Raw genomic sequence first — 26,357 nt, forward strand, 5'->3', positions numbered from 1 at the left:
GAAACCGGAGTATCCGGAAAAAACCCACGCATGCACGGGCAGAACATGCAAACTCCACGCAGAGATGGCCGAGGATGGAATTGAACCCTGGTCTCCTAGCTGTGAGGTCTGCGCGCTAACCACTCGACCGCCGTGCCGTCCAAGTTAATTTTAGTATAGTTAATATATGTCTCATGCTGAGTTAAAAGCCAAGGGGGAAAGTAGGTTTTAAAATGTTTTAAAAGTGGCCAAGTGAAGGGGGAGATTGTTCCACATTGTAAGCAGCAATGGAAACTGACCTGTCCACTTTTAGCTTTCGCTTGGGTTTTGGTACCTTTTAAGAGCAGCTGATGCTGATACCTGAGGGACTAGAGCAGGGCAAAGGAGTTGGAGCATCTCTTGAAAAATACTGTCAAATGCTGTTAGGTCAAACAAGACCAGCATTATGGGATCACCAAGATCAGTTTTTAATGGTTTTGTTTGTTAGCGATCTGGCATTAACAGTGTCCTCAGATTTTGGCAGCAACGGGTCAAGCAGGAGCAGTTGATCCAGAACCCTTCATCCAAGCCGGCCACTGGTACAATTCAGCCAAATGGACCCATGGAGGGCCAAGATCACGTAATCCACGCCCCTTCCAGGTAGCGATGGAAGAACGTGCTAGGATGACTTTTAGCTTCACCAGCTGGCTGCAGGGTAGTGATGAAACCCTCCATCCATCTGCTCATCCTCATTATGGTCATAGGGGTATGCTGGAGCCTTGTGATGAAACCCTTTGTTGAGTGCAGTAAGTTAAAACCAAAAACTTTAAATTGGAGTGACAGCAGTAGATGGCCAACAGCGCCATCCTGGATAGTTATATCCTATTTTACTTGACCTCTCAAGTGTATGTAGATATTTAGCTACCAAGGCCGCATATTGGTTGCCAGGTGTCTTATTATCACACTTCTCCCATTGTACACAGTACAGCAAATTAAACCTGAATAAATCATTACACTTGATAGATTGATGCTCACCATACTCCAGGGAATATTTGCATCACCATAAGTGTCTCACTGACCCCCAATGCCCTGCTTGTTAAAGCAATTAAATACGACGTGCGTCAGCTTTATATATCTCTCTCTGCCATCTCACCCCCATCCCGTGTGTGAATATGTGCATGCATGTACTCCAGGGTATTTCATTCTGAGCAGATGTGCACATCTGCCGTTGCAGTAAAAGCCATTAATATGTGTCTGGAGGTGTTTGTACGGATGTGTCTGTTTTCTGACGGCAGCTGTGGTTTTTTGGCCTGTAGTGTTTTTTCTGGAGAGTGGTGACTTTACGTTGTTCTTTTTTAGTTTTGGTATTCCTGTGCTGACAATTGTGACACAGGCGAGCTCTCAATCATAGAAAATATTTTTTAAAGCTGGGATAGGCTCCAGCATACCCGCAACCATCGTGAGGATAAGCAGTAGAAAATGAATGAAGGAATGAACACAGATGATAACCTACCAAAGCATTATAATGTTGACACCCACATCATACACATGCCTGAATTTTTCATTAAGTTTCCTATAGGCACGGTGTGTGAGTGGTTAGCGTGCAGGCCACACAGCTAGGAGACCCAGGTTTGATTCCCCCTCGGCCATCTCTGTGTGGAGTTTGCATGTTCTCCCCGCGCATGCGTGGGTTTTCTCCGGGTACTCCGGTTTCCTCCCACATTCCAAAAACATGCTAGGTTAATTGGCGACTCCAAATTGTCCATAGGTATGAATGTGAGTGTGAATGGTTGTTTGTCTATATGTGCCCTGTGATTGGCTGGCGACCAGTCCAGGATGTACCCCGCCTCTCGCCCAAAGACAGCTGGGATAGGCTCCAGCACGCCCGCGACCCAAGTGAGGAGAAGCGTATAGCCTATAGTTTTCAAATAAAAATTCACGGAACCAAAATTTGTTTTGAGTTTTGTTTTTGGCCGCATCCGTCCTCAATGTTTTTCATGAAATTTTCCCTTAAAATCAAAGCACCAAGGATAAAACATGAACTCAGGCCTCTCTGAGAGTGTCTACAGAATTGAGCGTTATTAATCTTCAAATGTGGTTTTTTGAGTAATGTTTTGTTCTTTGCGTCATCTTAACACGCAAGCATACGATCTCACTATCCGACTTCATTGTGACCTTTAATGGCTACCTAACCTGAATTGTAATACCGATAGAAAGGTATTATTTGTTTTTAGTGTCCTTGTAGTATGGCCTTGTCCATGGTTGTCCTTTGCACTTTTAACCTAGACTCACACGCTCTGGCCACCAGAGGGCGCTCTGCGATGGGCTGCCACTTGCCAAGGCTTCTCTAACTGCTTATGTTTCAAGTTGTTTGTGCTTGGATTCATTCCTTACATCCTCCAAGAACCGGCTAAAGATTCCCGACAGCCAGGTGCAACCAGCCTCCACGCCTTGTCCTCTCTATGTATGGACTCAATTAGAGGAGCTCTTCAGCTCTAGTGAGCAGAGGCCTGCTGTCCTGGTGCTGTGTGACACTGGTGCCGACTGGCTGTTTGGCCCCAATAAACGCAGACATTTAGTGGGCCACTCTGCAGCTCCGCCCATCCGTCATTATAGGTTCTTTGGTGAAGCATTTGAAAGGGACCAGGTGGGGAAGCAGGAGAGTGTATGTGTATTATTAATGGCCTCATGTTGATCCTAATCCTGTCTCAGGCAGAGACAACAATGATAAAGCAGCCAAAGACTGGAGACGGCAAGTAAGACGGAAAATAATGATGAGGGGAAACAGTAGGACACCGAGATAAGAGGGTAGCACATGTATGAGGCTGTGCATATGTCTTAATTATGAGTTTTGTATGTGGTCATCCCATCTCTGCTGTCTACCGAAGGGGCAATTACACTGGATTAAGTGCTCCCTCCCACGAGACCATCCTCCTCTGCACTTTCCCATTATTCTTTCCTTTTGTTACTGCAGAAGGTTCTAGGTTTCCATGGCAATGGTGAGGCTAAAAAATCATGGCAAATATCAAACGAAACGACCTTGACCTGAAGTGGACTGGGAGTGATCAAGCAGCTGCCTGTCAGGGCACATATGTTATCAGACTACTGAGGAGGTGAGGAGGACAAAAGCAAGCAATAGGTGACTTGATAGGTCCATCATCTCCAGACCCCTGTAAAGGCCAAGGTCCCATAAGGTCTCGCTGCCCCCTTTCTGTAGCATTCATCACGATACTGTCACTGGTAAATGTCTGTTTAAACAATTGAAAACAGAGTTTCCAGTGATTTAATCTACAAACTCAAATGTTGTTTTTTTTCTTCATCATGGTGCAGTTTGGATCACCTTTTTCACCGTTCAACCAAATCGTTCGTTTGGTGAATACAAAGCTATCAAGAGGCACTGCTATACCATCTATACCATCTAGTACCTGCAGATGTCCTTTGTTGGCATGGCAACAAATCAGTTTCCCCTTTCTGAGGTATTAAAAAGGTATGCCTGCAGCAAGTGGCGGCGCTCACCAAGACTGGGCTCACTTCACTGCTCTCCAGGGAGCCTATGCTTGCATACGCTAACATTCAGTAGGTCAGGTCAGCTCTTGCAGGAAACAAATGTATGTGCAGCCCGGTGCACAGGTGCATCCCCTTTCTACTTTACTGTACGTCCACATCTGCGTTTAAGTTGTTGGCTTGAGGATTCATTGTCTATAAAAGAGCCTAGTCGTTTAGTCATGTGAGGCCGAGCGGTTTATGACGGTTGTAAATGCAGCAGATATCCTGCTTGTAGATGAATGTGTTTGATGTAAAAGGGTGAGCAAGGAAAACTACCTGTGATGATTGTGAGATACAAGCCAAATGCTTACGAGACTCGGGAAAGGTTTTTGAGAGTTATGAGCACATTTTGTTGTTTTTGTCTGTGCATAATTTTGAATACATTGTTTAAATCCTTGAGTTCACTGGTTGTTTCTATATGCTAGAATAATTTATGATGTGATTATTTTATGCTAGGATAATTACATGTCATTTACATTCAAATTATGACACCCCATGCACAAAACGTTGAACATTTGGCAAAACATGCACCCACCGTGTTGCCTTACTGTGCTGTTATAAGTCATAATGACTTGAAATTTCTCACACAGTTCAATGGGTGCTACAAAACACACACAGTAACTTAGGCAGTTTACATCACCACAGAATTTGCTACACGGGGCTGACAAGCACATTTGTAGATTTTTTGTGAAATTGGTTGAGCAGTTAAATCACTGACTTTTTGTCTTATTATTACAGATTAACTAATTTTCTACCGCTTATCCTCACGAGGGTCGCGTGGTTGATGGAGCCTATCCCAGCTGTCTTCAGGCGAGAGGCGGGGTACACTCTGGACTGGTCGCCAACCAATCACAGGGCACATATAGACAAACAACCATTCACACTCACATTCATACCTATGGAAAATTTGGAGTCGCCAATTAGCCTAGCATGGTTATGGAATGTGGGAGATGGCCGAGGGTGGAATTGAACTCGTGTCTGCTAGCTGTGAGGCCTGCGCGCTAACCACTCGTGCAGTCAGACTAATCCATAAGGTACCCAAAAATGGCATTTACATCCCATTGGGGTTTTTTACCACCTAGGTTCCCAAATTGCGCATCGGTGAAAACTTGTCACTGTGAAAATTAGGCTTTAGTGTTGGTTGTCTGTACAAAAAATCAGACTGGAATAAAAGATAGGTAGAATTATTACCTGATTATAATATCGATTTATCAGTGCTCATGTACATACGTTACACACGCACGTTTGGATGTGTGAACCCATGTTTCTCTTCTTGCCAGTGTTTTCCTCAGAGAGCACAATCATGTCTAACCCATTTTCTCTCATGATCGACACTGTAAAGATTAAATATGTAGCCATGCCATCAAACATTTAATGCTCACTGACTCTCAAACCAGACTCTTAATCGTGCATGGTGTATGAGGATGCAGACTCCACGTGAGTGTCTTGATGGTAAGTGAACATGAGTGCGCCGTTTGCACGCTAGAGTAGTTCATAAAAGTTGAGCAGGATAACCGACAAACGAGCACACGGTCTTACTCCAGTGTTAATTGGAAGTGTCATTAGGCATGCTGTTTGGATGGGAAGCCGTCTTGTTGCTGGGTAAACTGCACTGAGTTTACTACGGCAAAAAACGTAGGAGGCCTTCGTACAACCAGCATCGAAAATATGCCCACTGTCAAAATCTGTCTGCTTAACGCTCCAAAGTAGACAAGTTGGTATGATCTTGGTTATTCAAATGTTTCTGAAGACACTCCCGGCAACAAACACATGAGAAAAAATAGCGCACCTGCCTTTATCCTCACGTGCCTTCCTAAAATCACACAAAGCAGCTTCCAGAGACAAAAACAAACAGCAGAGACATCCACTCTAATGTGGAGTGACATATTGAGGGTGCAGTGTGACGCAGCAAAACTCACATTACTAAAAGAATAACAGAGTGCAATGCTGCTTCCAGCACTTAAGGCAAACATCCATCCATCCATCCATTTTCTGTCCAACTTATCCTATTCCAGCTGTCTTCGGGCTAGAGGAAAGGTAGACCCTGGACTGGACGATTAAGGCCAACAAAAAAGATACAAATTCAAACCCAAAAATGACACAACACTATGGACAAAAGTATTAATGCATGGTCTGTTTATTCTTCAGTCAGTGGTTGTCCTAACCTTTTGGATTAGTTCTCCTAAAGCTGCAGCATAGAGTACATAGTGTATGTGAATTACCTGATTGATCCACATATAAAGCAATCCTGAGTGGATTTAGCATGTCCTCTCCATGGGTTTTCTCAGGTACTCCGGCTTCCTCACATATTTTAAAAACATGCATGCTAGGTTAATTGGGGACTCCAAATTGTCCATAGGTATGAATGTGAGTGTGAATGATTGTCTATATGTGCCCTGTGATTGGCTGGCGACCAGTTCAGGCCTCAGCTGGGATAGACTACAGCCAAATGCAACCTTACACGAGAGACGGGGGGTCATGACCCCCGCAAAAATCAGATCCAGCCAACATAATCACATAGTTTCTATTTCATAATAAGAACTGTGAATTGAGCCTAAGGCATTTGCTGTGTGTAGTTTGTTTCAATACTGTGTCAATACAATGATGCAATTGATTAACCTGAATAAGGTTGCTGGTTGTTTATACTGTATGTATACTATATGTATGTGAGAGTTAGTGACAAGAAGAAAAGCTCTAACTTGCTGGGGGAGGAGTCGTTTGCTGCCTGTTTTTTTGCATTTGCATGTATAAATTTCAAGAAGCTGAATGTAAGATGACCCGTCTTTCCAGCATGACAGGTCCATAAAGACACTTTTGAGTTTGATGTACCCTGACTTCAACCCCATCAGACACTTTTAGGATGAACTACAACCGATACGCCCACAAACGCACTCACATTTGACAACAGAATGAATGCAATAATAGCATTTGCAGACATTTAAAGGCACACAAACAGATGTGGTGAAGAGTGCCTGGACTCTGCAGACTATCCCACTACTTGTGTCAAAGTGTATAAGTAATAAATCCCTGAAACAGTTGGCTGCAAACCTTCCTTAAGAGGCTTTATCAACATGTCTGGAGTAGATGCTATTTTTGAATGACTGAGTGTGTGCAGTGCAAACTTTAAACTACTTGGAAGACTGCCCGGAGCTTGATTAGTACCGTATCTCTCATGGCATGTGACCATCACCATCAATCAGGTCGATGAAGAGGCATACTCCTCCTGCCCAGACTTAGGTAGGAGTGGGAAATGTCATCAGAATTGAAGGTTGACAGTATTGGGGCTTGTTCATTTTTGTTTGCCATGCACAGTGTGAGCTGCTGCGGTAGTCAAAGCTCTGTTGTTTTGGATGTTCTTTGGATTATGAGGACAGTAGGCTTCGATGAAGGATGTTGGGGTAATACATCTGACTGCCTTGGCATGCTGCAGTTAAAGGTACTGTCATATTTTGGGTGATTTCCTCAAAAATGTTGATGGAGTACTAGATTTGAGGTATTTAACTAGCACAATAACCAATGCACTTTGTTGTGAACTTGCAAATAATGGTGTTCAGTGGCGGACGGAAAGTGCCCCGGTCTTCTTGTGGAAATCTGGTGTTTGGCTGTAGATGATGTGCGAAGACAGCGCCACACTGGGACATGTCAGCCAAAATGGCCTCTTTTGGAGCCAAGCTTTTCTGTAATAACAAATGCGGGTCAACCAACACTGGCAACCTGTTGCTTTCTGCACTCCACCTGCCAGCTGCTTAGAATCTGCGTACAGTTTGCCTTCACCTTCAAGTAAGAGGGTATTTATAATGCATGAGCGGGATGCCGATGTGAATTAAGAGGGATATGCCTGACTTATTAATGGTAGTTTGATGCATAATCACTGCAGGCAGCATCGGGAGCTTCTTCAGGAAGACTAAAAACCCTCCCGAGGGCTACAAAGACCCAATGACTGACTGCATTTTGTCTAAATCACCTATCCGAGTGTGTCATGGTGCCTATAAGGTGCGACATCTGTGATTTGATGACAAAAGTGTAGAATCCAGGCTGTGTGATATCATTTCTGTCACGCACCACGCAGCAGAGTTAATATGAGGAGTGTTAAGCGGCTGATTTTGTTGACCTCACATCTAGGAGAGGTCAGACGGCAAATATCACTGGCTTTCCAGGACTGTTTGGGTTTGTAAAAAAGTCAGGAGAGGAGCAGGCAGAGAGAGGGAGCTCGTCACGATTTGCAGACTGTATTTTTTCTTAAGAAAACAGTATGAAAAATATGAATTGTCTTGTATTTGGGGTCTCAAGGTTAGTATATGCCAACTAACAAACAGAGCAGAGCACATGCACCAGAGTTCTTCTTCTTCTTTCTCTTTCGGCTTTCGGCTTTTCCCTTCCCTTCACCTCCATCCAACCCTGTCTTCCACATCCACATCCACATCCGTCTCTCTCACACCAACTACCCTCATGTCCTCCTTCACTACATCCATAAACCTCCTCTTTGGTCTTCCTCTACGCCTCCTACCTGGCAGCTCTAAACTCAGCATCCTTCTACCAATATATTCACTATCTCTCCTCTGGACATGTCCCAACCATCTCAGTCTGGCCTCTCTGACTTTATCTCCAAGGCCTCTAACATGTAATGTCCCTCTAATGTACTCATTTGTGATCCTATCCATCCTGGTCACTCCCAATGTGAAAAATCACCAGAGTTCATTTTAACAAATGACAAGTTTTTGTCTTAAAAAATACTTTTCTGAAAGTGGGTCGTCTTATATTTGGGTCAATGCAATATTCTCTTGACTACCTACAGTATATGTCTTGAAAACATCTGTGTTGTGTAAGCTACATTTCCTTATTCACTATAATAACCCAATTCTTTTCCCATTATACTGTATGTATGTAAATGAGATCTGTTTTCCCCTACTTATTCCAGCCATATCCTGTTTGTTCTAACAGCCCCGATAAACTCGATGCCCCCCGCTTCTTCCCTCTTTGTCTGAGGCTGTCTGTTTCAGTCAAACTGAATCTTCTTACAAAAGTCCAAAAAGCAAGTCCTCTTCATAAAGCCTCCAATTAACATCCTTCGTTTTCCCAGTTCCCGTCTTTCACTTCCCTTCCTCCCATACTAATGCCCCTGTTTTTCCTGCTCCCCCCAATGGCTCGTCTCATCCCACCCGCCCCTTTCCCATTATTGTTACGTAAGTTTCCTGTCAAGTCCGCAAAATATTGCTGTTGTTGTCCCCAATGTGTCTGTGGGACATACCAGATCCAGGCCTGGCCTTTAATGAGGCCTTGACAAAGGCCCATTGATGAGAAGCCCAGTGTGAAAGAGGATGACCCCAGCCAAGATCGCCCAGAAATGGGCATCAGCTACCCCAAGGCTCTTTCTTTGTACAAAGATGTCCACTGTGGTCATGGAGTTGAAAGGGCATGTGGGGGGGAGAGGGAGGGGATATCCTGTTCCAACAAATATCCCAAAAATTAAACAAAACTACACTTTGTAGCTTCTCTGACGATGACTACCCCATCAAGTTGTTCTCTCTTTCTTCTCTCGTGGCGAGCAAGACACACCCTACGCCTTTCCGAAGTAGCTCAGACGAGGAGATGCCAATTGTCTCAAATCTTTTAATGAAGCCACCAGGGAGACTGTACAGGACACTTGTGGAAACTTAAGGAATACCTATTGGTGTGTATTGCACCGTTGGACAATATCATGGCATGGAAAATGGCTTTAAACTACTTGTCGAACTGCCATGATTGAAAATAGATTCATCTTAAATTCCTTTTGCAGAGATTTTATTCATACTAGCTGGAAGAATGACTCTCTCATCCCGGCTGGAGGACATCGAGATGACACTGGAGCATATGCTCACGGATGTCTTCGTAAGTCGTTTTGGTTCACATTTCTCTTTTCGTCTCTGTAATTTACTTAATTCCTTTAAAACGTCTTATTTTACTCTCCCTCTCTTTGTGCATGGCATCTCTATGCTGACCTCTACATAATTACAGTTTGAGACCAGAGGCCAACATATGCTCATGTCTCTTCCAGATGCTCTCTCATTAATTAGTGCAGAAAACAATGTGCCGATTGTATGTCAGCGGTAACCTGCAGGAAAAATTGATAGTCCGGGGAGCTAACCTGGGCTGTATGGCCTCCATGACTCCACACAAGGTCAGCCCACTAAGGAGAGACTTTAGGGAGTGTTTTCTCAACATGTGAAACCCTTTCATCCATTGAGCTGAAGTATGGGTTTTTTCCATCAACATCCTTCACATGTTGTCGGTGAATCACCCCACCGGGAATAAATACAGGAAGAAAGGATTGAGAATGAAATAAGGACCAACAACAACAGAGGAATTCTGATGGATGTGACTGTCATATTCCCATTTTCCCCTGACACTTGTCTAAGAGGCAGATGACTCAGACTCCCGTGGTTTACGAGATGCTTCCTGGATGTTCCAATGAAAACTGACATTCACTCGGGCTTTAAGATACCTTAAGGGGCCTCAGCATGGACACAAGCTCTAAGTACAGTGTCCCATTCTCTCTGCTTTGAGCTGCTTTATGGTGTAATGAGTTTGGTCACTAAGCTCCTATTTCCCTTTAACATTGTTTACAAGTGCAAGCATCTGTTGGAGAGAAGCAAATCTGTTCTTTACTGAGATAGACTGAGCTTGTATCACCTTCATTATAGTGTTGCTGAGCATCAGTATAATACAGTTTTGCAGCATTTTCATAGCAAACTGGTATGAAATTATACTGTAAATAATATTGTTTCAGACTAGAAGACTTGATTATTCATGCGATATCGAGGAAAAAAAAACATTCCCTCCTCTATATTTCCTCTCAGTAAGCTTAATTACACGGTTTATTTATTCATTTTGCTAATTGCCAATTGATGCTGAAAAACAGGGGGCTAGATGGCTACTTTGCATTGTTGAATATTCATATCACCCCCGCCTTTTGTTGTTTACCATGCACACACACAGTGGTACATGCACACTTTTTTGGTTTTAAACAAGTTCTTATTCCTGGAAGAAAAAAAAAGAGTTGCCTACTAGGTCATCCGTCAAGTTCCTTTTTGTTGTTATTGTTTTATTGCTGGTATGTTATACAATCTGCTAGATGTTACTATCCATTCAATGCACAGTGGAAACCACAGATTTTTCTGTATGTTGGCAGGGAAAAAAATCCCATAGATTCTATATAATACTTACTCACAGTCAAACTGTCATCAAACTATACAAGCAATTTCCAATTTTAGCATATACAGCACTCAAACAAGCATAACAATTAGTTGTACAAGCCATACAACACGGTTAAGGTGCAGCATAATGAATTATTGCCTTGGCATACAAGCATCTGTTCTAGTCGGTTCCATTGTATTAAAACTGTTCATGAACCTGTGCCTCATTTTATGTGTGCACATGTGTAATGGCATATTAATGCTCATGAGCATAATGATAGTTCTCTCCACCCCTTATGTTGTCAGTCATTGGCCAAGAATGCACAGCCATTGTACACAACAACTCTTTTAATTAGCATACAGTAAGAGTAGCACGCAGAGTGCACATGAATGATTCAGTCATGCTAAGAGGATTCAGAAAATGAACCTTCCTGTACAACCTCCACACATTGAAAGTGGGTCAGGAAATACAGTAGAACTGTTGTGGTAGGCTTAGGATTTTTTCAGGTCAACACTCTAATTCTTCATCCACTGTATATTTAAGGCTACTCGCGACACAGCTGAAAAGTCATGCCTGGAAGCTCGGAATTCCAAAAATGCTCCATGTAGAATTATTAGAATAGAAACAGAAAGGGAATGAACCCACAGTATACAACATAAATAAATACCCTGCCCAAGGGAAGCCTTACAAAAAAAGACCTTGAACTCTATTCATGTTTTAGAGGCAGAATAGTTCCCTGTTCCTTGCTACTGGCTTAATTACCATGGAGCCCTGCCACTGTGGTTTTCATTCACACGGTAACACAAAAACGTCCACAGTGACAAGCCGCTTAGTCAAATCGTGGCATGATGTGTATGTGCTAATTGGATCCTGTACAATGTCTGTTCATGGCATATACACATCGGTTCCAGCCAAAGTCATTGTGTGTTGTTGTGTTGCTGGGCTGCTGAGTTGCAGGACACACGCACACACACACACAGATGGTGGCTCCTCATCCTCACAGTCTTACACAAAGCCTGTGACTGTCATGTCAAGAAATGGAGCGCCATGATTAAAAATGCATTCATTCCTTGTGTAGTTTAATTGAATCTCCTCCTCTCACAACACCCGCCCACCCCCAACTCCTCACCCCATCCCATAGTCCTCTCCACCAACATCCCTTCTTTAACACAGGCTTGGTGACTGAGCCAAACCCACCCCCCCTTTTTTTTCTTGTTTCTGTCTCAATCCCCCGCCTTTTTACAGAGTAGCAGGACTGGAATGTTTCTATCACAGCTGCTCATTTATGCATCTCCTGTCCTTCCAGTTGTCATAAAGCAAAGTTGATGCTGTGGGGTAAGCAAGTCTGCAACAAAGGTCATGTCATGAGCGCTTTCATTAGAATGTGCCAGAATCACAATCAATAGAGCCTCCGCATCCATGTTTGGCTACGTTACAGTTGTTGGGATTGAACCGATACAGAGAGAGTGGCGCTGCTGACTGCATGTGCTGTGTCCTCCTAATCTGTTATGTAACGCTTAGGTCCTCTACCCAGTGACAAAATTACTCAATTATAGCAAGCTGACTCCATCCTGTGCTCCCCAACACCCCCTGCCCCATTTATTGCATTCTAGTTAGTTCTAGACCTGACAGTGGTAAGTGAATTTCCGCAAAGTAAAATTGTTTCTTTATAAATAGAATATTTTGATAGCTGAAAAGCCTATTTACAGCCTCCTAACTACCCTTATAACACTATTGGATACCTCACATTTACACTTGTATTACCCAGTATAATAATAATGATATATTTAATTTATAAGTGCCTTGCTAAAAACCCAAGGACACTGCACTTGAAACAGAATAAAAACAACATAACCATCATAGACAAGTCAAAGTGAGTATACAGTCTTGAATGAGTTGATGAGTTTTGAGTCTCGATATGAAGATGGGGAGTGAGTCAATATTTCTGATGTCAGATGGTAATGAGTTCCAGAGTTTCAGCCGCTTTACCCCCCATGGTGCTGAGGCAGGCAGAGGGCACATTGAGTTGAACGGAGGAGGAGCCGGGGTGGCAATGTGGAGAAGGTCAGTCAAGTGCAGAGGGCTGAGGTTGTGGAAGGCCTTGAAGGTATCTACTGTATTTGGGAGTCAGTGAAGTTGCCGTAGGATGCGGGTGATGGGATGAAATGAAGTCGTTCTGGTTAAAATCCGGGCAGTAGAGTTCTGGACCGGTTGGAGTTTATGGAGGGACTTTTGCTGGGAGACCAAAAACAAGTGAATTGCAAAAATTCACAGTTAAGTTATGTGATCGGTATCGGCTGATTTCACCCCTGAATAATCCAAATGGGCAGCATAAAACCCTGATTGGAGCATCCTTAATTACCATTATTATTCAGCCTACATTTTCCATCACATCATATGAGCTGCCTATCACACACACTGGGGGTGTGCAATGGACTTGGCGTGTGTAATTCAGAGGCCTCATCTGCTATTCAGGACTGCAAATTGCACATCCCACGTCCATTCAAGTCGGCCGCGGCTCTCATAATAAAATACTTATAGGGCCATTTCAATGATATATTCTCATTCTAATTCCATCAGGGCATCATGGCTGCTTAATGGTAGTGGATGGGAATTGGGGGGTTTTGGAAGGTACATTATTCACTACATTGTAGGCCTATAAGCAACTTATGGAGGTTACAAACAAAGGATAGTAAAAAAGATGGAGGTGATCCTTCTGCCCAGTGTTTGTGGTCATAGAAGATTTATAAATTTGAATAATAAATCAATATATTTGTTATTTGGACTGTTCTCCAATGGCCTTGGGTTTTTCATCGGTCTTGGGCAACCAGCGTTCTTCTTTGGCAAAGTGTGTGCTGATGTACTGCAAATGTTACGATGTTTTGCTTTGAAGGCATACATTATAATATAGTGGCAAAACAAGAAGGGAACATATTTCTCAGAGGCTCGGCCTGGCTTAACTCCAGTGAGCGATTGATTTTTGAGTAGACACAGATGCATCACAATGCCAACATAAGGCTAGCCTTGCATGTGCTCTATCAAATCACTAATGCAAAGAATCCCCCATAGATTGTCGACTTTGCGTTTCACTAGCAACGGCATGATTGTGTGCAAAGATTCTCAATAAACTGTTTGTGAACGCCAGCATTCATTCTCATCTGGAATTTGTCCCGCTGTCATCGAAGAGTGGAAAAGTCAATGACAATCCTCTCTCTGTCTCTCAGCATGATCATATTTTGATTTGGTGAGTGTAGAGGAGGCGGAGGAGTGAGGCTGTGAAGGAGAGCCAATCAACCCGCAGCTCATCAATGGAATACAATTTTAATCATATTAAATAATCGATGTATGCCAGTCAGTATTGACAATGTATGGCATCATAAAATTAATAGCTCAAATGTAAATCATAGTTAAAGCTGATACATTTCTGTGGGGACACAGTAACCTCACAGCAGGTTGAGCAGATGTTGCACTGAATTGATGTGATTTGACCAGAACAACGTGTCCGTGGACTCTGACAAAGCTTTCCAAAATACAAATATGGCCCAGTTTTTCACCATAAGGTGCATAATTGTCCCTTTTTCCTGGAAATCTCCCAGGCAATCTGTTACCTTTGTGAGCATGTCAACATCTTTCTGAGGCTCTCCTAAACCAACACCGTTGTGAGGAAATGAACATGAAATGAATGTGCCTTGTATATCTTCCCATATAGACCCAATAGTGGTCTGGGTTTTTAAAATAATGAAGAATTTTTGCACATCAAAATATGTATTTTTTCCTACCAATTGTAGTGGATTATCACATGCCTTGTGAATTATCACCCAGAGTTCAATTATTGAGGATGTAGGATCGCATTTTCTTAAGGACGCCGCTGCAGCTGCATCATTTGTCATCACTGCGGTCGAGAAGTGATAACATGCAAACAGCCTTGAACAGCGAGAGAGTCCAGCTTGAGGGTATCAACGCACAAACAGACACACAAAGAGAAGAAACCCAGCGAGTAGGAGGACCATAGGGATGAGTCAGACAGCCCATGGGCAGAGACAGCTTGGGTTATCAGGCTAAATTAATGCCAGAAACATACAGCTGAGATCCAACGCTGCGTTTTATCAAATTCTGGAAGGCAGATGTCCTCTCCCAATCACACAGCAAACTTAAAATGATCTGTGTGCTTTGTTCCCAATCACTTTATTAGCGTCACTTAATATGAATTTCTGTTTGTATTTATCAAACCTCACGTCTTGTTATCTGGGGGATGTAAGAAGAGCTGATTTATTTGGAGGACTGCTGGTGCGAATTGACCCAGATCACTGAAGCATCTCAAAATCACCCAGTTTAACGCTTGATTTTCATCGTTTAATGCCTCACATCTTTAAATTACCATGTGCAGATTAGTTTTGCATACTTGCTCAGTGACTTAACCTGCAAAAATAAACATTCATATTTTGACATGTCAAGAGGAGCAGGAAGGGTGTAACATGCTTGATGGATTGGTAGGAAAATTGGAGCAGCAGAGAAGCGGGAACCCACCTCAACGGTTCATTTAGAAAGCTGCACTACCATCTCCATGTTGAAGGTGTCAAGCCAGATCCTTGTTAAAGTGACAAACACTTCTGTCTCAAACCAGCGGTACCTGTTAATTCTCGCACGTCAAGCATGCGTGGAAGCTGCCACAATGGGAAGACAACAGATATGAATCATGTCTTCAATTTCCCACAGTCTATCATGTGCTTCTACCTGCAGGTACTGCGCTCTGGAGGCTGTCTGCCTGCAGACCGGTGCTAAGTTATAAATAAACCTCTGATATTTCTCATGTAGGCCACAGTCAGTCACACTCTGATGTGGGCCAGGCTGTTGAATTAATAATGCTGACTGGGGATTACCGCAGCAGATGATTCTCTCTCGTATGATTGTTGGCCATCTTTAGCACAATGTGTGTCGTCGTGTCTATCTTTATAGTATCATATCACTAAGTCCAGCGGGTGGTCCTCCATTATTGCAATGATATTGGAAGGGGGAGTTGGGGGGTGGATGCTCATTTGACCTCCTGCTTTTAATCTGATATAAAGACCTAGTTGCAATGACCTTCAATCAATTAAGTTCCCGCCACAATTAGTGGCCACATTCGATTACCGATGCTGTAGAAAACCTAAAGCTAAAATGCTAAAGCTACTTACCATTGAGAGACGTCTTCAAGTAACCTCTTTTCTTGAGAAACATCGGACTATCCAGTCTCTACTTGCGGATAGGGGCATGACATTAAAACAGACCGTTTTCGCGGGAACCACAAAATCCAAAGAAATACAGCTGAATAGGTGCAGATTCTGGAAGAACAATAAAGCTTAGTGTGCTGGTTATTGTGTGTAGCCGCTCTATAGGAGTCCACAACTCGATACAAAGGGCCAAAAAATGAGCATAATAGGTCCCCATTGACAATAGTTATCATTGCTATACCCATACATAGTGGCTACCTTTTAAATGCTTTATTTTGCATCCCACTTGGGCTATCCAATAAAACACCCAGTGAGTGTACATACAATGAAGGCCTGCATATATTCGTGTTTGCATGTGTTGATTCGCTCAAGTTAATCACCCGACAGATCAGTATCGATGTGCAGAGGCAAACAGAGCTCAACGTTGAGTGATGACAAGAATATGGCAGCAAGTCAGAGGGCGTAGCAATAACTCATGGGTGCAATCGTATTAATGGTCATGTAAAGACCACCGTGGTGGGTGAAGGGGACTGACTCAGCTGAATGGGCCTCAAAAGGGTGCGGGGAGTCGATGGCTGCTTTGTGGAAATCTGGCTAATTTCCTGCACTGTTTTGCATACAGATGATGTATCTTGCATTACAATAATGTTGGCTTGACGTCACTGATGCGTGTTTGTGTGTGTGATCCCCCTCACTCCTGTCCCTCCCCTCCGAAAATCCAGACAGTGCAGGGAGAGAAAGCTGGATGTGGGATTTCAGAGATAATCTCCCGACCAGATGGCAAAACATCCCATATTCCTTTTGAGGTTCCCCCACATGTGATCCCCTCACAAGGGCTGCAGTTGGTGGGCGGATGTATAGACAGTATACGTTCATGCAAAATGATGATTGGACCACCAAATAACACCCACAACGTCACATTAATCCGGTGACCTGGTTAAGCCCCCAACTGAAGGAAGTGAAGACGGGGAAAGGGGAGGGTGATTGGAGGGTGTGTGTGTGCTGTCAGAGCAAGAGGAGGAGAGACAAAAGCGTCTCCCTCTCCCTCCCACTCTCACACACACTCATTCACCCTTGCCAGAATCCGAGTGGAGCAGAGCAGGCAGAATGGGCAGAGTGTTGACAACAAAGACGGGAACTTAAGGACTTCTTCTCCAGACATCACACACCTCTTTCCCACCTTTCTTTTGTGCACGCGCAAGCTCGCGTGAAGCCGGCTACCAGGCTGGACGGGACAGCAAGGACACCCACCCCACTCAGCGGCACACATGCTCACACGCCCACGGACACTCTGGAGCGCACCATGTTGGTCCAGGGAGCGGTGACACCCGGGAGGACCCGCCGGCTGATGCTCAAGCTGCCGGTCGGGACTCTCCGAAGGAATAGCGGAGAGCGGGTGAGGCCAGGCTTCCCTTTTCTCACTCTCTCCGTCTTCTACTCTTGAACGTGGTTCTCATCTTTCTGTGTGACCGGGTCTTGTGTGTGTAAATGGGATTTCAAGCAGTTCTAGGCTAATCCAGGAGACGGCATTAGTTTAGAGTTGGCGAGAGGCAAGTCAAGTGCAAAGCTTTTAATCTCCAGAGTGGACAATTACTCGTGTGAGTGTGTCTTCCCGTCAGTGCGAGTCTGTCAATCCTTCCTTGCGCTCAGTCCGTCTCTGTCAGCGCTAATGTATTCAAGTGTCGTCCTCGGTGTTCAAGGTTGTTGGAGGACTGTGGCAGTGCTTTTCTTTGAGGGTTTGCCTGGCACTGTCGATACATTCAAAGTGAGACACACAAGTATGAAGCTCAAACTTAACATTTCAAACGATGTCTTTTTTGTCTGAAGATTACGTGTGTGTTTGTATTTGTGTGTGTGTGTTAGGTGGGTGTGAGCTGCTAATAATGGTTTTCTAGCTAAGACTTGTGCGTGCGACAGTTTCTTCTTCTTTTTTTTTTTTTTTTTACAAAGACCGGCTGCAACCTGCCAGGTGATTCATTCACCCTTTGTGCTCTTAAGGAAAGTTGTTTACCACACCAGCAAGCTGTGCATGTCAGCACTCAAAGCTGACTTGTGTATTTGTATGTGCGTGATACCCCATTCCTTTCATTCTGTCACGGCAAGATGTCAGCTCTCATTGGGAATCTAGTTAGATTTCATCTTCCTTTTGACGCTCTTTCTTCCCTCAATATGCAACATGACGTCACTTTTATGCCACTAGCTTCTGTGGAATTCTTTTTGTAGTTTTTTTTTTCTTTGAATGCACACGTTCACAGAGAGGGGGGAGTCAGATAAAACAGCTTCTACTGTGGTAATTTCAGATATACATTACTTTTAATAGCATCCTGTTGAAGCCTATTCTAAACCCCCTTTCAAAGACAAGCTTTTTGAAACTGAAATCGGATTAAAACTGCTTTTCAGCGTGTTTGAGACTGAATATGCAAATATCAGAAAACAAGTCTCAAAGGGACGCTTAAGTTGTCAATTCCACATGAAACTTTTCATAAACATTCCTATTTTTATTAGGTTTTTTCTTGTGCAAACATATACTGAGAGGAAATGACATAAAAGCTATTTTCAGTGCAATGATTGATTGAAGGACTAAGAATATTCACTGACGAGAAGTAATTGCCTCTTCCGCATTAGTACGCTAATGTACACGCAATCAGTGAAATCACCTCGATTAAACATGGAAAGCTGATTTTCTGCCATAGTAGCGGAGGGAGGTCCTCTGCGTGATTGCATTGTCTTACTCTTATTTCTTTTTACAGCCTGCTGCGTTCACACAAACTCATCAGGATTACTTGTTATGATTTACGTAGTCACGTTCTAGAAACCACTGTGATGAAATGCAGTTGAATTGAGGCAAATGAAGAAATGAATGGTGTTATGTATTAGGATTTAATTTTTTAATTGAATGCAGAAGAAATGTATAGCTTTTTAGCTTTTATCATTGTGATATGCAGTTGTTTTGGAGTGCAAGGCTGTGGGATTTTGTACTTGCAAGGAATGTTTGGGAAATGTTTCTCTATGGAAGCTCAGAACCAATTAAAAGCAATTAGGACACTTGGGAACCCAGTGTTTATTAGACCCTTCAGCATTCAGCACCAAACATCCACATGAGGTTAGTGCATGCACATCATTTTCTCCCAAACTCTCAGTACTCCATCAGTTACCATGGTGATTACATCTTTTTAATGGATTCACTATAATCTTGGCGTTTTGTTTTTTTTTCATCTGTTCCCTGTCTCTTGCTTAATTCAGATAAATTGTCCAGTGTCTAAATATGTGATGAATGCAGGTGTCTATTAGATGGTATCTACAATGAGAACAGAAAGAAATGCTTTATGAAGCAAAAAACAAAAAAGCAATTTCCCTCCTCGCTATTATTTCTAAACATGTCACACTTCTGTCTTGAATCGAGGGATGACTAGAAAAATGCTCCAAACACTAAGATAAATAACAGATGGTATAAACAGCTTGTTTTGAGATGTTTATCTTTGTGAGCAGTCTGAATTAGGATTATCACCCGCCTCTGTGATCCTGCTATCACTTTAAGCCGTTATTGTGAAATTAGGAATATAGAAATAACAAACAAAAGGATGAGACGGGAAACAGCCAGACATGTGTGCATGTCTGCATTGAGACAAAACATTGCGGTTTTTATGAGGTCAAATGCTCTCAGAGTGAACATGTTGTTGTCAAGGGGGGAGCAACGTGAGAGGAGTGCATTGCTGAAGAAAGGAAGTTTGCACAGGCGCAATCACATGTTGCAGACAATAGCGTGCAGACAATAGCGTGACTGTGATTTACCATAATATAGGCCTTTAAACCAAACCGGACAGGGGGGGGAGACGACAATGCTAATCGATACTCGTTACCTTTAAACATCTTTGTCTGCACCAATCACGGAGAAGGTCAGCCATGGACATTTCTGTTTGCATCAGGTGGATGCAAAGCTTGCTTCTCATCAAGCTGATTTAATTGGGAGGACACCAGAGTCAGGCTTTATTTGCAGCCGGCTTGACTACAAAAATGCTTGTGCAATGGGGACCCCAAACAAATAATATTTTAAATTGTTATGGTGGAACCACTAAGTCTTTGCAATTTGTAATTCTGCTTCAAGTTTTTGGGCAAAAGTTGCCCTCAAGTCACACAAAGTCTTGACAAGACTTCTCTACTAAACACTTTTGACTTAACTTATATTGTTTTTATTGTGTTAACCATAAGTTTACGATTAATAGTTTATGATTTTTTCCTTTGTATACTTGCTAAGGGAAATTAATTGGAGCTTGACTAGCAGTGTCTGTTTACACTGTCCTTGCTAATATAGTATATATATAGTATGGTACTATATGGTATATATAGTATGTGTATTTGGTAGTCTACTTCCAAATACCCATTATTATTATTATTATTATGTGTTAGCCTCAACTACTTTGTTTTGTCTTGCAACAGTATTGATTCCCTGTGATCTCATCAAGCCTTCAGGACCTTAGACAGGAACGCTGTGGTCAGTCCAATTATAGAGACAGCGATAGGGGGAGAGGAAAAAGGAAAGAAGAAAGAGTTGTGCGAAACTAAAGCTAGCGGCTCGGCGGCCCCTGCAGGGCCCTCTTGCATCTCCCCCTGCTCGCCTTGAAAGGGAACCCCTTTCCTCCCCAAGGCAGCGTAGGGAGGAAGAATGTTGAGGACGGGTGAGTGGTGGGGGGACCGGGGGGGGGAGGACAACCACCCTCCCACCCTTTCATCACTCTCGGCTGTGATTTTCTTTTTTTCTTTTCTTTTCTTTTCTTTTCCTTATCTTTTCTTCCTCATCCAAAACTAGACCTATAGCTCCACAGCACAGCTGTATGTGTGTTCAAAGCCAATCTGGATGAGATCAAACAATGAGGAGATGATCGGCTCTTGGCTGCGAGTAGAAGGTGACGCCAGTGAACCGCTACTAATGTTTTTTTTTTCTCTCTCTCTATTGAGACAGTATGCTCGCAGGGTAGTGATGGCGACTGTGGACTCCTCTGTCCTTGGCAAAACATTCTCAGTTAGAGGATAGGTGGTGTGAGATGTGGGTGTTTGTGCGTTCACGTTATGCCTCCTTCATAGAGACCTTGGAAAGATGACTTCATTATTTCTGCCTCTTCATTCTCAGAAATATCTGCTAGCTTGGAAGGGCCTGAAAATAGACAGCGAGATGATGAGAACAATCCAAAGAGGATGCACAGATCTCTAAATGTTCTTTTTGTTACCACATTGACTCACTCTTATTAGTTATTCTTAGCGTGTGTGAGTAAACCATGTCATGCAAAAGCACATTGTGAAATGTTCAAAAGTCTCTTGAAGCTGTTTTTTAGGCCCAGTTCGTGGCATGTGTGTTTGCATGAGTAAAAAAAAAAAGAGAGAGGGGGAGTGTCTCTGTTCCCCTCTTGTTTTCCTGTGGGTGTACTGCAGTAACATGGTAATCCTCATTAATATTTATCTCCCAGGCAAAGTGGAGGGAATGATGAGCTGGAGAGTGTGCTCTTTTTTTTGTTGTTGAGCGTTAGCATATTATGACTGGTGAACTTGGTCCTGATAGCTCAGAGGTTTGAATACACTCACTGATTCTTCATATTCTGTGCACACGTCACAAGGCAAACACAAACGTACAGAGGCTCTTGCCTTCATCCCTTTCTTAAGCCACATTAAGTTATGTTATTGATTTTCTGGCTTGCACCTCTAACACAATCACATTAAATTAAAGCGATCGGAATTGAATTTCAGTCCCAATCAATCGTGTGTAACTTATAGTCCCAGCTGCAGTGATAGTGGCAAAAAAAAGTATCTCTTAAATTAGAGATTAGTTGCACAGCGTTAATGTTTGTACAGGTTTTGCATTTACACAGAGCTCCACATGACAGTGCTTGTGAATTCATAGCGTCTGTGACCCATTTCCCTCCACTGCTTTGCCTCTATGTGACTTGCATGCAGCACGCCTGACTGAAGATCAGAGAGCAGGAGGAGGTCTCAGAGATGCACCTAAAATGAGGCAGAGAGGAGATGAAGACAGGGGGAAAGTAAGCAAAGTTTGGAAGCAAATATACAGAGTGCAGAGAGGAGAAGAAGTCTTAGTTTTCTTTTCCTACAGAAATGACCTTTAACTCATTCACTGCCAAACATTTTCAGAAACGAGCCGGAGTTTTGGGTTGCATTTTTGCTGTAATTTTAAGACCCACAGAATATTGACGTTTAGGACTAGCTAAACTTTAGAAGGAATCTTTAGATTCTCTTTCTTCATCACAAAAAAGAGTTTGTTTCTAGCCTTTTGTGGTCGGCAGTAGCATAGGGTGGTTTCAGCAAAATTTTGACAAAAGAAATAACTGAGAAAATGAGCTTATTCTGCAGAGAAGCAAATTCAAGCAGAACTGTGTTTTTGTAACACCTCAAACATCTGACGAGTTGTTTACTTCTATGAAATGACACAAGAGTAAATGATGACAAAATAACTATAGTTATTCACACATTTAGAACTAAAACATAACACAAAATAATCATCTGTTAACAGATGTGTATGTTAAATATAGATGTGTGTGCACGCAAACTATTTATAGATGAATAACAGCAATGGCGTCACCAATGTCAACCCTATCCTTAACGATTGCGACAGATTCGTAGGCATTTCCCTCTGTCACCATGCATTTCAGCAACTTCGGTCTTCTTCATAGCCAAGCTGTTGCTGCTGATCGGCGGAAAATAGAATTGCTGCCCCCTGCTGGGACAGACATATATTGCCTACAAGTCTGAAATTCACACATAACATGCATAAGACTGAGATCTTTAGCTCCCCCGGAACATACATGTGTAAAAATAAGATGACATGTTAAAGTGTAAAAAGAAGTTAAACAATGACAAGATGTCAACAACTAGCAAGTCGCATTGCATCAACTTATTTTGAAGTCGCCGTATTGTACTCTTTCATTGTGGCTACAAATGCAAGGTTGAGGCTGATGGTCAGGTGGTTGGGTCACCAGGCGCTGGTTTGATGGTTCAATCAAAAATTCAAAAATGTGAGGTTGTCTTTGCATGTTCATCACTGGGTAAACATAACTCATTTTTCTTGCCTTTTGATTATTATTATTTTGTTGTCATTATCCCTTGCTCGGGTTGCACGGTGGTAAAAGTGGTTAGCACGCAGGCCTCACAGCTAAGGGACCCGAGTTCAATTCCATACTCGCCCATCTCTTTGTGGAGTTTGCATGTTCTCCCCGTGCATGCGTGGGTTTTCTCCGGGGACTCCGGTTTCCTCCCACATTCCATAAACAAATTGTCCATAGGTATGAATGTGAGTGTGAATGGTTGTTTGTCTATATGTGCCCTGAGTGTACCCCGCCTCTCGCCCGAAGACAGCTGGGATAGGCTCCAGCACCCCTGCGACCCTCCTGAGGATAAGCGGTAGAAAATGAATGAATGAATATCCCTTGCTAAAGTAGCCTTGGTGTCAGGAGATTTGCTGAGGTTGAGTTACAAGTGTAGTTTCTGCTTGACTTTAGAGGCTTACTTTCCCCAAATGTCATCTGAAACCCATATTGTCCAACTTCAACGATTGTGTTTCCACTGTACTTTAGAGAAAACAAACTAAAGTGAAACGTGCTTCATCATAGACTTTAGCCGTCAGTCCCAACTAATGTTTTTACATCCCACCAGCTGTCACTGGTTGTTTACATCAGTTGGTCGGCGTGACCTTTCCCAGGATTCATTGGTACATCCGCACACACACCACAGAATCATGGGAACAGTGCACCGTAGCACCTAACCTCGTAGCTCTACCTCAACAAATATTTACTCCCCTCGTAAATTTGGTTCCCTCTGAGGTGTGCACGTTGAGTCTTCCCAGTGTAGCTCCAGCCAGCCCCGTGATTCATGTTGGAAAATTCACACTGTAGGAATGCAGCACATTCCTCAAGGGTTTCTCAGGACACTGCAGAGAGGGCAAAATGAGGCCCTAAGTTAGGCTGTTGAGAAACTATGTGGTTGTTCATATTAAATCTATTAAGGCTCTGTGCGATGATCACATTTTCAAGTCATGATGTCACACAGTGATGCTCCCAGCAAGTATTCTACCACCATCCCTCTATGGGACACTGTAAGATAGCCCCAGCGTAGCCCTATCCTCGCCAATATGAGATGCATGCTTTTGAATTGGCTGCTGCAGATTCACATATACTGTACTTTAAAATATGTAAGGTCAGACATCTAGTACTCTAGCACAACAATGTGGGGTTTGTTTAGTATTATGTATTAGATCAGCACAACCAAAGCAGAAAAGCCTAAACTTCCCTCTCCCGGACCGCTTTATCCAGCTTCTCCCAGATAATCCTCAGGCATTCCCAGGTCAGTTGAGAGAAAAAGTCTATCCTGGGTCTTCCTCGAGGACTCCAGCCAGTTGCATGTGCCCCCGTGACCTCTGCCAGGGAGATGTTCCGAGAGGCATCCTCACCAGATGCCTGAGCCATCTAATCTGACTCCTCTCAAAGGAGCAGCGGGTCTACTCTAGATGACGGTACCTTTCACCTCATCTCTAATGGAGAGCCCAGCCACCCTACGAAGAAAACCCATTTTGGCTGTTTGTACCTGTGATCTTGTTTGTGGATCGGTAAATTGAGAGCTTAGCCTTACGGCTCATCTGTTTCTTCACCATGACTGACGGATGCAGGCTGCTCATTGCTGCAGGCGCCGCACCGATCTGCCTGTCAATCTTGTGATTCTGTTGCCCAAAATTTCAGTGTTGCCTTTACAGTCATGTTTTTCCCAGTAACGTCATGCTAAATTAGCCTTTTTAGTAATGAAAATCCCATAATTCTAAATGGCTGCTGTTGGTGGGCGTATACATAGGGTGGACTAGTCTAACTAGGACTGGGTATTTGGTGCTATCATTTATATGAAGGAGATTTTTCTCTTATAATATCATGAAAACTTCAACAGCTTGTTTGGGTGCCTCTTCTCTCAAAAAATGAGTAAACAAGTGAGGAAGATTCTCACGTTTGGTGTTCATAAACAGGCTCGAGGGACACATATTATTGTTATAACATCATTAATAAAAAGTAAATATTGCATAATAGGGGACCTTTAATGGTTTTGGAACTTTGGTGGCCCCTATTATCAATAAAAGCTTCCACGAGAAGCTATTTAATCCACCTACAGTCAGGGTGGCTTTGGTAGAAGAGCAGAGAATTACTGCACAGGGACATTTAATTATTATGGAGGTTTTGTGACTTTAAAAATGAAAGCAAAGCGGGAAAAACTCTATATGCAATTCATCTTTCTTTTAAAAGCAGAAGTGTAAAAGTTGGTATCTTCAAAGTCTGACTTTTGGAATTAGTTAAACGCAAAATTTCACACAAAATGCTTGCATGGGGGTCTGTATTTCCTGTATGTGGTCGTATGTGGCCACAGTTACACATTGCTAAAAATAAGCTCACATTTAAGTTTTGCTATTGAGTGGCAATGTTTACACTTGTTGCACAGCTTCTGGGTGGTCACAGGTTATTGAATTATAGCATATATTATAGTATAATAATAATTTAGTTCAGTGGTGTGTATCACTTTAAAAACAACTAGCAGGGTGAGAGAGCCGAGGAGAGCAGGGGAATGTTTGTTTTTTTGGCGATTCAGACCAGAGAAGTGAGGCTTGAGTGTTTCAGCGGGAGAGAACGAGGGAAGGAAGAAGAGAGGGTCACCAGGGACCATTAGCAGTGTGGGACTGAGACAGCAGGACCTGCGGGGTTTGACCTTGAGGAAGCATCCCGGAGAGACAGGCAGGACAGGGCAGCCATCTCTGGCTAATGTCCAAAAATGAACCGATTATATTCTATAAGTGGTCTCAGGAGGAAATTAAAGGCTGATCATAGGCGCTCATTTCCGGGGCCATGGGGGATGCTACCTGAAGTAGTTCGTCTGGGCATTTAAGGTCTTAAGACAGTGTGGCTATCTCACTTGTATGCAGAAGTAGTCCAGTCATGGAGACTCTCTGGTCAAGTATAGATGATACAGTCTGCACCCAGCAGCAGAGTCTACTCTGGACTCTCACCTCTACAGCTTTCCGACGTCTTGGTGTGCATGCAAGGAGTTTTCACGGTCCTCTGCATCTGTTGCACAGTCACGGGTGTGTCTTTAGGCCACTGTACCAGGTAGGACTTACCCCATGATAACCAAACAGACATGTGCAGTGTTTGTGATGCATTGTGCAGTAACTTGTGATGATGTCCTTCAGGCTGTAGACCACCATTAGGGGAAGGGTTACAGTAAGTCTACATTCATCACAATGAAAGAATTGGGTGTGATGTTGCGACGGTGAATGTGATAGTGGTGCTCACAGTTTCAGAAGTCAACTCTATCGTATGTATGAAGGTGAAAATCAGCTTTGTGTTATAGTGTGCATTCGTTTGTTGGTAATTGTTCTGCTCAGGATGCAGCGCTTTGACCAGGAAATTGTGTTGCTCGGAAGCCTCGGCACAT

At 43.1% G+C, this 26,357-nt stretch overlaps 1 protein-coding gene across 13 annotated transcripts in view; it reads left to right on the forward strand.

Moving 5' to 3' along the window:
* The window catches only part of frmd4a (FERM domain containing 4A), an 89,363-nt gene that overhangs the window by 23,600 nt on the left and 39,406 nt on the right, over window positions 1–26,357 (forward strand). For 2 of the 13 annotated variants that reach the window (XM_058074700.1, XM_058074695.1), the window contains exon 1: window positions 6,717–6,940. The exons of 3 other annotated variants lie outside the window; for them this stretch is intronic. In XM_058074700.1, the coding sequence (XP_057930683.1) occupies window positions 6,755–6,940 (186 nt within the window). In that variant the 5' untranslated portion in view covers window positions 6,717–6,754. Of the gene's footprint in view, window positions 1–6,714; window positions 6,941–8,973; window positions 9,373–16,484; window positions 17,284–25,300; window positions 26,030–26,357 lie in introns of those variants that run through there. 8 more of the 13 variants (XM_058074705.1, XM_058074696.1, XM_058074711.1 and 5 more) reach the window with 8 other exon arrangements.

The sequence above is a fragment of the Doryrhamphus excisus genome, chromosome 6 (assembly GCF_030265055.1).
Source record: "Doryrhamphus excisus isolate RoL2022-K1 chromosome 6, RoL_Dexc_1.0, whole genome shotgun sequence".
In the NCBI taxonomy this organism is placed as follows: Eukaryota; Metazoa; Chordata; class Actinopteri; order Syngnathiformes; family Syngnathidae; genus Doryrhamphus; species Doryrhamphus excisus.